At 39.6% G+C, this 12,022-nt stretch overlaps 2 protein-coding genes across 2 annotated transcripts in view; one reads left to right on the top strand and one right to left on the bottom strand.

The window, feature by feature from the left end:
• The window catches only part of clcn3 (chloride channel 3), a 248,766-nt gene that overhangs the window by 120,107 nt on the left and 116,637 nt on the right, over positions 1–12,022 (top strand). The window lies entirely within an intron of this gene.
• Positions 1,717–11,481, bottom strand: f13a1b (coagulation factor XIII, A1 polypeptide b). Its single transcript, XM_053343552.1, has 15 exons — positions 11,460–11,481; positions 7,794–8,017; positions 6,894–7,079; positions 6,372–6,620; positions 6,149–6,267; positions 5,961–6,068; positions 5,602–5,776; positions 5,282–5,420; positions 4,936–5,039; positions 4,674–4,762; positions 4,423–4,576; positions 3,071–3,346; positions 2,701–2,861; positions 2,438–2,574; positions 1,717–1,994 (listed from the first exon to the last, which is right to left on the bottom strand). The coding sequence occupies exons 2-15, from the start codon at positions 7,978–7,980 to the stop codon at positions 1,853–1,855; spliced, it is 2,226 nt and encodes a 741-aa protein (XP_053199527.1). The 5' UTR covers positions 7,981–8,017; positions 11,460–11,481; the 3' UTR covers positions 1,717–1,852.

The raw sequence follows: 12,022 nt of genomic DNA, 5'->3' as shown, positions 1-12,022 counted from the left end.
TTTTTGGAACAAAATGCTCAAGTGAATTGAAATACTAGTTATGTTATTTAGACCTGCAGTTGTCTTTTAGTTTGATTCGTGTTGTTTCATGCCAACTTAATGTGCAATCCTTTGCTTGACAGACATGTTGTTGTCGAGTTTATTTTGGTATGTGCTCACTGCGCACTTATTTTATCAAGTTTGTTCTGGGACATTTTGTGCATTTATATATATTGTATTTTCTGGGGGTTTTTGGTTTTTGTTTGTTTTTGTTTTCTGTTTGCGGTGTGTCTGTTCTATGTTCCTGTGCAATACACCAGCCCTTCATCATTGTAATTAACTTTGCCCCACCCAATCAGCCCCCAACGTGCCCTCATGTCTCACCAGCTGTTTCTTATTGTTTCATTATTCAGTTTTGCTCCACCTATCAACTGGAAATATAAATTTGAAATGAGTGTAGGAGGAAATGAGTAAGTACAAAATCCAAAATATACAACTAAATCTTCAGTTTATTGAAGGAAGTTTTATTACTGTTGCAGTTCAGATTACTTTGACCTTTGAATTCAGATTATGAGACGTACTGTTTCTGGCTTTTGATACATGACTCATTTTCTTCAGTAATCAATTATGTCAGAGTTTGCCATGACTTTAATACCAACCTAAATAATAATAATAACACCAGCTGAATTATTGCTGGTGTCACTATCATCACAATACTACCACCACTGACTCACATGCACACTTAAAGGCAACAGTCTCACCAATGTATGCTGCTGTCAATCCTTTATTTGGTTGATATTTGCATTAGGTGTTACACAGAGACAGACATGGAAAGAAACAGATTGTATAAATGAATATAAAAAGGTGGAAAAAGCACTTTACTTGAAATTTTATTTAATCCATTGACTATATGTAATGTGAAAGGAGTCACTCTTACACACACCCAACTGTGCAGCACTGAAGCTTTTTTGCCTCTTTTAGCTCATTGTTTTGTTTTTATGGCGCATTTACTTTGTGATTCACTCTCACTGCTCCTATCATCCCTGTTTCCAGCTGCTACAGGAAGCTATTTTCAGGAAACCCAGCACTGATAATTTCACTGTACGCTACCTCTGCAGCACCAAATAGTCAGACATTTAGCAACTAAAGACGCCCATGTTTTTGGCAGGATTTGATATAAACTGAGAACTGATAAAGAACTGTTAAAATTGGATGTAAATATATCAGGTAACCCAATAACATGCCAGGGATCTGTCTCCTCTGCAGATTTTTAAGATTTTTAAAGATTTTTTTATCATCGTAAAAACTGATGTACTGTAGCTTCCTGGTATTTGGCATGATACCAAATTTTTCTGAATGGCCGTATCTTTAAGATGTAAGAGATCTATCACTCTTTATTTTTACAGCTAACATTTCTTACTGATGTGTAGTAATGATAGAAAAACTCTTATGTTCACAAAATTCAATGTGTTGTATTATCAAAAGTGTGAAGGGTTACTTAGGGGCTCTGAACCTCCACACACGATAATTGTTATCTGATCAAATAGGTAAACTTTGAACTTCCTTGTATGATTGTTTTATTGATTAATGTGCACCAGTTGCCTGACATGTACTCTGCCACATGTAATTATGATTGTATTAACTTCAAATGAGCACATTAAAGTGAATGAAAGAAGATCTCAAACAGTATGTCTATGTGACCCACCAGTTCTGGCATTGGAAACCCACCACAATCGTTATCATAAATGTTGAAGATATACCTGTTGAGTAGTTGTGAGCCTACAGTTACATAACTATGTTAGCAAGGCCTATATTTTGGCTGAAGTGTAACTGAATTTAATGATGCTGGGCGTCAGCAGTCCAGCAGCGATCCTCAGGGTTCGATGGTGATGGACACTTGGCCGTAGACCTGCCTGAGAGTAGGACAGTCAAGCGTGGCGATCAGCCTGGTGGTCCCGGCCCTCTGCGGGGTAAAATACTCGGTCCAGGTCAGAGAGGATCCTCCTGTGATCAGACTGAAACCAACAGTGTTTGAGTTAGATACAAGAAGGACTGGGCTATTTTGGTGTTAAGAGATAATCACAAATCTTGCATAAAGATGTGCTAATACTTTATATTAAGGGTACTAATACACTTAGAAGCGATAACAGAACCAATCCAAAGTCTTTAGGGCAACCCTTCATATTGGGGCTTTGACATGCAGTTCACCTCAGAGGCAAATGGGGGCAGAGCATCATTTCCAGAAGACATGTCCTTGACAATATCTAAGGCTCATAGTTTTGTCAGTGGCCTTTCTCACCACTGTTCGAGCATACTTGCACTTTACATTTAGAAATCCCCTGATGATGTAATGTAGCCTGCTGGTTGAACTGAAATTGAACATCTAATTGAAACACTTATATATCATATTACACATGTAAAAGACAGTCACATATATCTCTTTCTCTGTGAAGCTCACCTGTAATATTTGAACTTGGGCAACATGACTCCCGGTCCCTCTATGCGAATGAAGACACCCTCCAGGCTGAAGGTGAACGGGTTTGTAAACTCCACAGTCGCCATCATCTCTTCATTGACTTTGTGCGGGCCAGACACCTGAAGTAAACACAGGACATAGAGTAAATAACAAATTCAACCTGGCCCTCAAAAAACTGATGACAACCATTCATTGTGTAGAAAGTTTCACATATAGCCAGAATAGATTCAAGCATAATTTCAGACCTCAACGGTGAGTTTGGGATTGTGCAGCGTGACGACTTTCATAGCGGTGACAATCTGGCCGGTCTCCTTGACCTTGCCTGTAACGATGAAGTTGAGGTTGGACTGTTCCACCAGCTTCTTCATGTAGTTCTTTGACTCGACCACCACCGTCTCCTTCACGCCTGAAGAACACAAACAAACATCACTGCTCCATCAGTATTGACCTTTTTTTCATTGGTTTAACCGTCGATCCAACCCAAACCGAGTGATAAAAGAGTGAATAATCCCATTTTAAGGTAGATGTCTACAGTTAACTTTGTTTTCTTCTATTAATTTGAATATTTTGGGTGATGACATAAAGAAATGAATAAAGAATCAACCCCTTACTCACTTTTTCTGGGGCCAACTGTCACAGTGGGGTTTCTGAACAGGAACTCGGAGCTGGTGACTCCGGTGTAATACACTATGGTCCCACTAATGTAGGTGTCCACAGTGCGGCGCTCATCACTTTCGTTTTTAAACTCCACGTTCAGCTCAAAGTCGTTACCCACAGAGACCTCCAAGGTTGGCAGGATCAGGTCCACGTCAGCCACAGGAAGGCTGGACTTCTCCCGTTTACACCCGTACTCCTCAGCTTTTACCAGGACAGTCCGCTCCTCATTGCTGCCTGGGTTGGATGATTGCAAAATATCAACATGTTTACACCTTTTCTAGAATTAAACGCTAGTATAAATGTTTGTTCCTGTTTGTTTTTGTCTGACAGGTTTTAGTTTTACTTTATTCCAGGTTATTTGCTCACAGTCAGTGTATTTAGAGGTATCTTTTTCTTTGCTTTTGAGGTTGTTTTGCTTTAAAAGAAGCTATTCAGTCCCCCTCTAGCAAAGCTTCCCAAATCCTGGTTGCTGAATGCCAGATTTATGTGCCAAAATTGGTCCAAGTATGCTAGTCCTATTCTGGGTGCCAACTATGGCTCAAAACAAGCCATAATGCTGCCAGACAAAAAGCCAAAACTTTGTCAATTCTGGCAACATTAGGTCTTTAGTGCCAATACTCAGACACAATAACCCCATTAATTTTAAAGTATTTTTCCCCAACTGCTGAAGTGAGATAATCTACATCAACCTCATCCGTCAGATGTTTTTTTTAATAGAGGCATTTGAGAAATCCATGGAAACTGCTCGGAAAAGGGCCGGCGCTTTCAAAAGGTATTTGGCAGGTGTTTAGATGAACCATCCGTCTGTCACCATCTTACTGGATTCACATGATCTTGTGATCTTGTAAAACCAGCTGCTATGCAAGGTAAAATAAACATGAGGCCTCCATGTATTTCTGCCAGTGTTTCTGTTTGTCAGGTTATCTACTTCCATAATTTGAATTTGCTCATGTCAGTGCATAGATGAAGTAACATTATAGCTTTATGCATTTTAAACTGAGAGCTTTTGTTTAAAATTAACACTCTTTTAACATTTTAGTCATGATGTTTGATTCCATTTGAAACTATTCTTCACAAGGGAATAGTTTGACATTTTTGGAGATCCACATATTTGTTTTCTTGAGAAAATCAATATCGCACTTTTATTTTGGAAAGGTATCAATCTTTTCAACTATCTCTTGTCTGAATCACAAGCTGTACTGCAGAAGAGAAAACCTTCCCCTTATATTCCCCCCTATATTACACTGCAGGTTTGTCATATATTTATAGTTTTATAGTTATAGTTTATAGTTTATTATATAGTTACTGACCCTCAGGGAACTTGTACTGATCGGTGATGTCACGGCGGGTCAGCGCTCCTGGAGCTTTTGTCAAAATCATGCGGCCCACATGAGTCTGGTTCACTTTGACTGGTTCCATGGTCCCATCATTACTCCGGGAATAAAACACCACATCGCTGTTAACCTGCAGGCAGGAACACAAAAGGAATCAGCCTGTAGAGGAACCCTCACTGAGAAATACATAAACCCATTTTCTAAAACATGGTGGACCAAACACTCACCTCAGCAAACACAAAGGCAGCATCGAATGGGTAGCATATCTGTCCATGTTTGATGGCCTGGACTGATGCCGGTCCACATCTGTACATGCCTTTATATATAGAGGAAGAAGAGATTAAATAATGATGTTCAACTGTCAGAGAAAATAGTTTTATTGACTATTATTTCTTTTGCACCTGGGATATCTCTGTATATGATTGCATAAGAAATTATAAGGCTATTAATTACTCATAACCTGCTATTTTAAATCCATTTATTGTTTACCATCACTGGTCTCCTGTGGTGTTGCATCCACAACCTGCCAGCCTCCAAAGCCAGTTGGGAGGTCTGGTCTGGTCATGTAGCACTCATTCCAGCAGTGATAGTTCCTGGCGTTGACAAACATAATTATAAATATAATTAGAGAAATCTTTGTCATATAAATCCTTTGTTGTTGTTATATAAACTTTGTTGTAAGTAACTTTAAAAAATATGAGTACTAAATGCAGTATTAGGGTAAATATTGATTCCTAATATCATGGTTATGTGATCACTGATTTTTGAGATCAAATCAAAGTGTTGGACAGTGCACGGGACTGTTTAATTGTAGCCTAAATGGGAGATGTGGTACCAGATAGAGTCTCTGGTGCGGTTGCGATCAATCCTGCCATTCTCATCCAGGATGATGTCAGTCTTCAGGTTTCCATCGTTGTCATGGGCAGAGTAGAAGTTGGTGACGACTCGGGCCGGTATGCCGAGACAGCGCAGGACTAGGAAACAAACACAAGGATCAAGCAGTGAATGTGACTAGAATAGAGAATAGAACATTTTAAGTTCATGGTCTCTCTCTCTCATCTTTCCTATATTCTCTCTCTTTTTGATGTTAAAGAGTCGCTCAAAAAGGAAAAATGCTACAAAACATTAGCCATTTGGATCCAGTCAAGATCTCACAGGTGTTGAAGACAGCTGCGTAGACCCAGCACTGAGCGTAGCAGACAGGCAACTTGCTGCTGGCAAAGGTTAGGAGGATGTCTGTGCTTCCTGTCCAGGAAGTGGGTGCCACTCCGTAGGTGTAGTCGCCGCTCCAGCTCCCCACCAGCACACCTTCGTCATCACGCGAGTTCAGCTGCATATGAAACAGAGCAGATTTTAGATATTTGTTGTTGTTTTTACAGTCTAAACCAAGACTCAGACATAATGATCTGATAAATGACATAAATAATCAGTGTTTTCTTTATTAAAAATACAAATTTTCATCTTATGGTCTGTATATCAGCAAATTAGGATATACATAAAGAGGATTTTCTCACCATGGCAGAGGCCTTCCTGGTCACTTTGATGGGATCTCCTCTGTTGGTGATGGGCATCTCAGACTTGTCCAGGATGTACAGACAGGCATCCAGGACTCCATAGTTAAACTAGAAAAAAAAATAAAATAGAAACATTAAAAACAACAACTCAATTTAAGTCAGTCCTGAAGTCCTATCAGTTCTACCACCTGTCCATAGTTCCAGTCTCTCTCAGAGACATCATCGAAGGCGCCATGGTAGATGATCCCCATCTCAGACATCACACACTCCTCCCTCTCCTCCTCATCATCCAGAAACACGGCATCATCTGCGGAAATGCAATGTGGATGTTTATGAACGCTAAACTGAAATCATAACATCATGCTGCAGCTCGGCACTTCAAGAAAATAGCAAAAAGAAACCTCAACTAACCGGCCACCCAGGGGTTGAAGAGGATGTAGAGGTCCCGACTTGCATCTCGTCTGGTCCTGCGGATGCCGTACGGTGTTGACACAGCAATGTACATGTGATACTTCCCCACAATGCAGTTGGCGGCGGGAGTGATGGCCATGGTGACCACGTTGTCAGAGGTGTTGCTGATGCGGCCCTCCCAGATGGTCGGGCGCTCTTTGGTGGGGAAGACAGGGATGTAGGTGCCCTTGCTGTACTGAGGGTTTGACCCTAGGCAATTAAATGAGAAGCGACAAGATATATTGAAAATAGGCTTCACTGGTAAATCTGTTACTCTGTGTATAAATGATCCATAAAAATAGATTCACAAATCAAATATAAAGAATGACACAAGATACGAAATGTCTTCTTAGTGACATTAGGAGAGAAAGCTGTCCTCTCTGACTAGATGTGAAGATACTAAATGCTACTTTAATGTTACACAATCTATATTTCTGCAAGATGTAAAATATCCCCATTGACACTTCAGTGTGCTCAGCTCACCAATGACAAATTCCACAGCAATTTTGTCAGTAGGTTTGTAGGCACGGTTGAAGGTGATCTTGACCTCGAACTCTTGTCCTCTGCGGACGATGAGATTCTCAGAGTTGTAATACACAGTGTGGTGACGCTTCTTGTTGATCTCATCTGGCCTCCTCATCATGTCCACATCCCAGATGTCCAAGTACTCTGAATTTGAGAGAGACAGACACAGGGAGGAAAAACTTGCAGACTTCATATCAGAAATCAAAAGCAGTTGAACTCTAAACTAAATTTAGTTTGGGATTAAAAATGTCCTTATTGTAGACTTGCATGAGTCACAGTTGTTTCCTGTCAATTTGATGCCTATACCCTCATCTATCTCTGCTGTTCACAGTCATTCATAAATTCCTGTCACATCTCGATATCTCATTGTGTGCAGCACTTTGACAATAATGCAGACTGCAGTGTAGCGACACACTGCAGGAAGTGAGCAGAGTTTATCCCGTCTGGGCGTCATTCATCTGTCAATCATGTGCGAAACCTACTGGAAACCGTGTTGCTGTCGGGAACGGGACTTTATCTGTTTCCAACCAAGATACACTGTGACATTTATCTTCTTCCTTTGTTTTCCTCTCATTTCTTTCCTCTTCCTCCTCTTCTTTTCTTGTCTCTCACATGCAAATACACATGGATGACCTTTCCAACGCCCAGATTCTTGAAGCCTTCTGTAGACAAACTACTTTTTTACTCCTTCCCATCTTTGTAAAAATAAGATATTCTTGTTTAAAGTTATGCTGCTTTCCACATGCTACTCTCATCCAGTTACACATTGGAAAACACATGTATTTACATAAGGACTTTTTTCTGGACATTGATGCAATATTACACACATGCACAAACACCACAATACTCCTCCCTCACCAGTCAGAGGTGGAAGACCTCTCGGACCCACCACGCCAAATGGCTCAAACTCAGGTATTTCCGCTGAGTCAGAGTTGGAGTTGGAGCTGGGACCTGCGGCACGACCACGGCCAGACACCTTTGGAGGGCGTCCAGTGGGAACAGGGGGGGCAGGAGAAGGGGTCGGGTTGGTATTTTGATCAGACATGGTGGTGATATCTCAGGCTGGATGATTCCTCTCAGGGCTGGAAGAGTAGAGAGGATGAATAACACATTTTCTTTTATTGCAGTTTTCAATATAAAAGATACATTTTGTACTTTCAAAATGAATTCAGCAGGTGCATTTTTTATCAAAGGTAGAGTAGGGACAACCTCTTGGATTGTAAAGTCATGTTTAAAGACACTATACTACTATTTATTTCTTTGAATTTCATCTGTGCAGTTTCAAAAGTCTGAATTCCAATCATGCTTGCATGGCGGACGAGCTGTATTAAAAACCCATCTGCTCTACATGTGTGGAAAAAGTGAAAACACACCTTAGTGCATGTGTGTGTGTGTGTGTGTCAAAGTCTACTTCCAGGCTGGTAAGACACTGATTTTGGGGTCAGCAATTAAGTTTAAGTTTGGGCAAGTAATGATTATGGTTAGGGTAAGTCTCAGGAAATGATTGTAAGTCTATGTAAATACCCCAAAAGTGACTGTGTGTGTGTGTGTGTGTGTGTGTGTGTGTGTGTGTGTGTGTGTGTGTGTGTGCGCGCGCGTGTGCAAGTGACAGCATGTGTCCTTGCCCCTTTTATTCATTACAGATTTTCAATATGAAATAGCTGTTGAGGCAGAGCACATCAAAGCACTAAAGCTCATGAAATGCTGACATTTCCTACATGCCTTGAATACAACAGCAGCTTCAAATACTTTTGTGTCACACGTGGTTTCCTTGTCTGTTTGTGGGTTGGGTGGAGGGCAGTGTGCAGTCACTCCTCTTCCTGTAAGACGTTTGTAACAAGAGACACTTTTGGTGTTTGGGGATTTATTTTCACTGTGCAAATATTGTGTGTTTTTGTGGTTGCAGAGAGAAGAACATAAGCTCTTAGAGTAGTTATGTATAACTGGCAAAATAACTGAGTCAATTCTTGAAAGGTATTGTTTGGTACTTCTCCAACATGAAACATACCATCACATCATTCTATAACCAGGAGTAATTGCCATTAGGCTGTGATACAGATGTCATTAATAAAGCTGTTGCTGATATAGATACTCCTTGATATGACTTTATGATGATATGACTCAAGACGCAACAAATTTGATAATCAAAAAAAAAAAAAAAAGATAGTAAATTAAATGTCGAAGCCATTTGAAGACATTATCTTGGGCTCTGTGGAGATCTAATGGGTATTTATTATCTGTTTAAGGATTAACTTGATTTAAAAAATGATGAATAATGAAAAGACCAGTTACAGTTGCAGCAGTAGTGATAATGAAATAATAATTAAACATGGTTGTGAAAGGTGTGGTTATGATAATGGTACTTTTGCATTAGTAACACTAATAGTAATATTGGGAGGTAAAGCAGTAGAAATAATAATACGTTATTTACATTCAAGGTTAACCAAAGTAATTAAAAATACTCTTAAGTGTCTATTAAGGTGACAACGAAACCCCACCCCCCCAAAAACAGCCAACCACTAAACTAACTCACATGTTCAAACTTAGACGTTGGTTTGAACACATCAAATCGATGTAAACAAAGACCCTCAGTGTGCTCAGTGTGACTCATTAAACCCATGAACACGAAGCAGACTTTAAATTACATCAACTTGTCAGCCCACAGGGGTCTACCTAAAAATCCAGTCCTGGTGCCACTGCAGGTCAGGAAGTGACCACCGTGAGGATTATGTAACTATGTGGTAAGACTGACTTTAACCATTAAATACAAAGCAGTTGTTTTCACAAGATGTAAACAGTGTGTCAGCTTTGCAGCGCAGACACCTGCCTGGGAGTCAGCGTTGCATAATGTGGGTGTGTGCTGGTCGAGGGGACAAGTTTGGGGTGTAATGAGTCATCGTTTAGCACAGTGAAAGCTCTGTTTCCACCTTAAGTACCAGACACACAGATAGACATGGTTACTCTCTGCTGACAGGAGGCAGACAGACAATAGCACGTAATAAATCATATAAATGTAGTTGTTTTCAGTATTCTACAAATCATCTACGGCCTCATGTTAAGTAACGCTGCACTTCTATAGCAATATAACAATGTATAATACTTGATTACAAGTGTCTTACATTGTAGTAAAAGTAAGTGAAAATCCAAACATGTCAAGAGCTACTCATTATCCACAGTGTTATATTATAGCATATCATACTGTAGCTGTATCATACAATAACACTGTAGATTGAAAAGGTTGAGCTTTATTTTAACTATGTTGTAAAAAAAATAATCTTACAGGAATTTAGTGGAATATTTTGTCATTTATTTAAATAATATGTTAATTAAATTTAAAATTTCCAAGTTGTATTTTAAGACTATTTCAAAACTTTTAAACATGAGAAATACTTGACTTGTTAGATAAAGTTAAAATATGATCAGCATACAGTAGTATCAGATTTCCCAGCATGCATAGTTTCTGTTAAAACTCTGTAGAGCCTCTTTTTTATAGCTTGAGGAAAACTATGTGCCTTAAATATATAATTTATCTACTTTTATGCATTCTTTTTATAGTAATGAAAACAACCTTGATGGAGGTTCATACTGTATTCAGTTCAGTCTCAGGAACGCCTGAAGCTCATCCTCTAATGTTCACTTTGTCCTGACTTTGGTACAAGAGGCTCCGACTACAGCCGGTGTGTCAAATGAAAAACTGACTCTTCCAACTGAGAAAATACAACTGGAAACAGCTTATTGAAGTTGTTATTTCTGGTTGAGCCAATGAATCTGATTTTTAAGGCAGCAGAGGAATTGAGGTTTCTAAATCGAGTCAGCATAAAACAGGTCCTGTTAAACCTTTAATTCAGTGAAATAACTGTAATTATAATTGTAGCTGTAAAATTAAAATTTGAATGATCATAACATTTAAAAGTCAAAATTATACTTAAGTATTCAATACTTTCCACTACTGCATACATGTGAGTTACAGCTTGCAGAAAACAGCTTGTAGGCAACATGAACATGCAACAAATCTTGGCTTGATTATTTTAACACTATGCCATCCCACACACACACACACACACACACACACACACACACACACACACACACACACACACACACACACACACATTTCTAACACAACGTTGGCAAATGCTGACACAGGAGAAACCACCAGGCAGGTTTACAGTAATAGCAGAACTGAGTCTTTTTTTTTTTTTAATGCTCACCATAAAACCCTTTGCCAACACCCAACTTTCCCCAATACAACTCACCACTCACTAAACAGACCAGAGCTGGCATTTTATGATATAAAGATAGGCAAATATATGGATTTGTGGCATCACTTACTGTATAATATGAAGCAGCTACTTTTCAGATGAGAGAAAAATGCATAAAAATCAAATATATACTTATGTGCATGTGATAAGTTACTATTAATTTGCATCTTCACATCTGGAAGGTATAAACAAAGTTACCACATTACGAAGGAATTTGTGTGCAGTAAAAACTAAAGTACCTTTAAATGCAGAGTGGACGCACCTCAGTTGAAGCTGGAGTGAGAAGCTGCTTTTGGTTGGAGTCGATCTGCTGCTGCTTCGACTGGGAGTCTTCTGCTTCTGCTTATATACCCTTCAGGGGCAAGGAAGAGCTACCCATGAGGGGGTATGGTGCTGTTGTGGGTGGTAACTGGTCAGCCCTACCTAGGAGCAGGATGTGGAATCTACCATCTCTGTACAACCCACAACTGGATTGATCCTCATTCTGATGTTTGTGCTTCTGCAGCTGTCAGGTGGGACATGCTTTAAAGGGCAGATTCACCTTTTTTTAATATCCGTCCTAAAACAACAGTCAGGCACCCAAATAAACATTAAAACTTTTTTTTTCACTCCTCCTGTTCATGCTGACCATTAAGAGGTCCCTTCATAATGCACTTTGACGATTTGAGGACAAAATCCACAGTCCTAGTTTTGAACACATAAGATAAGATATGAGGCTTCAGCTGTCTGAGTTAGTCAAATAAAGTGGATATCCTCCATAGTTCGTCTTTTTTAATAAGAAAAAAATCCCTCCTTGTGTCTGGGTGCACAGTATCTGCCTTCCTC

Source organism: Scomber japonicus, chromosome 22 (assembly GCF_027409825.1).
Source record: "Scomber japonicus isolate fScoJap1 chromosome 22, fScoJap1.pri, whole genome shotgun sequence".
NCBI classification, from domain to species: domain Eukaryota; kingdom Metazoa; phylum Chordata; class Actinopteri; order Scombriformes; family Scombridae; genus Scomber; species Scomber japonicus.
Note: the sequence above shows the minus strand (reverse complement) of the source record. Positions and strands in the feature narration are given on the sequence as shown.

Excerpts from the sequence above, each read along its gene's own strand:
- f13a1b (XM_053343552.1), bottom strand. The coding sequence starts at position 7,980 with ATGTCTGATCAAAATACCAACCCGACCCCTTCTCCTGCCCCCCCTGTT. Across the intron at positions 5,421-5,601 it reads CGCAGCTGTCTTCAACACCT|TCCTGCGCTGTCTCGGCATA; the intron begins GTGAGATCTTGA and ends TTTGTTTCCTAG. Across the intron at positions 2,862-3,070 it reads GACAGTTGGCCCCAGAAAAA|GCGTGAAGGAGACGGTGGTG; the intron begins GTGAGTAAGGGG and ends TGTGTTCTTCAG.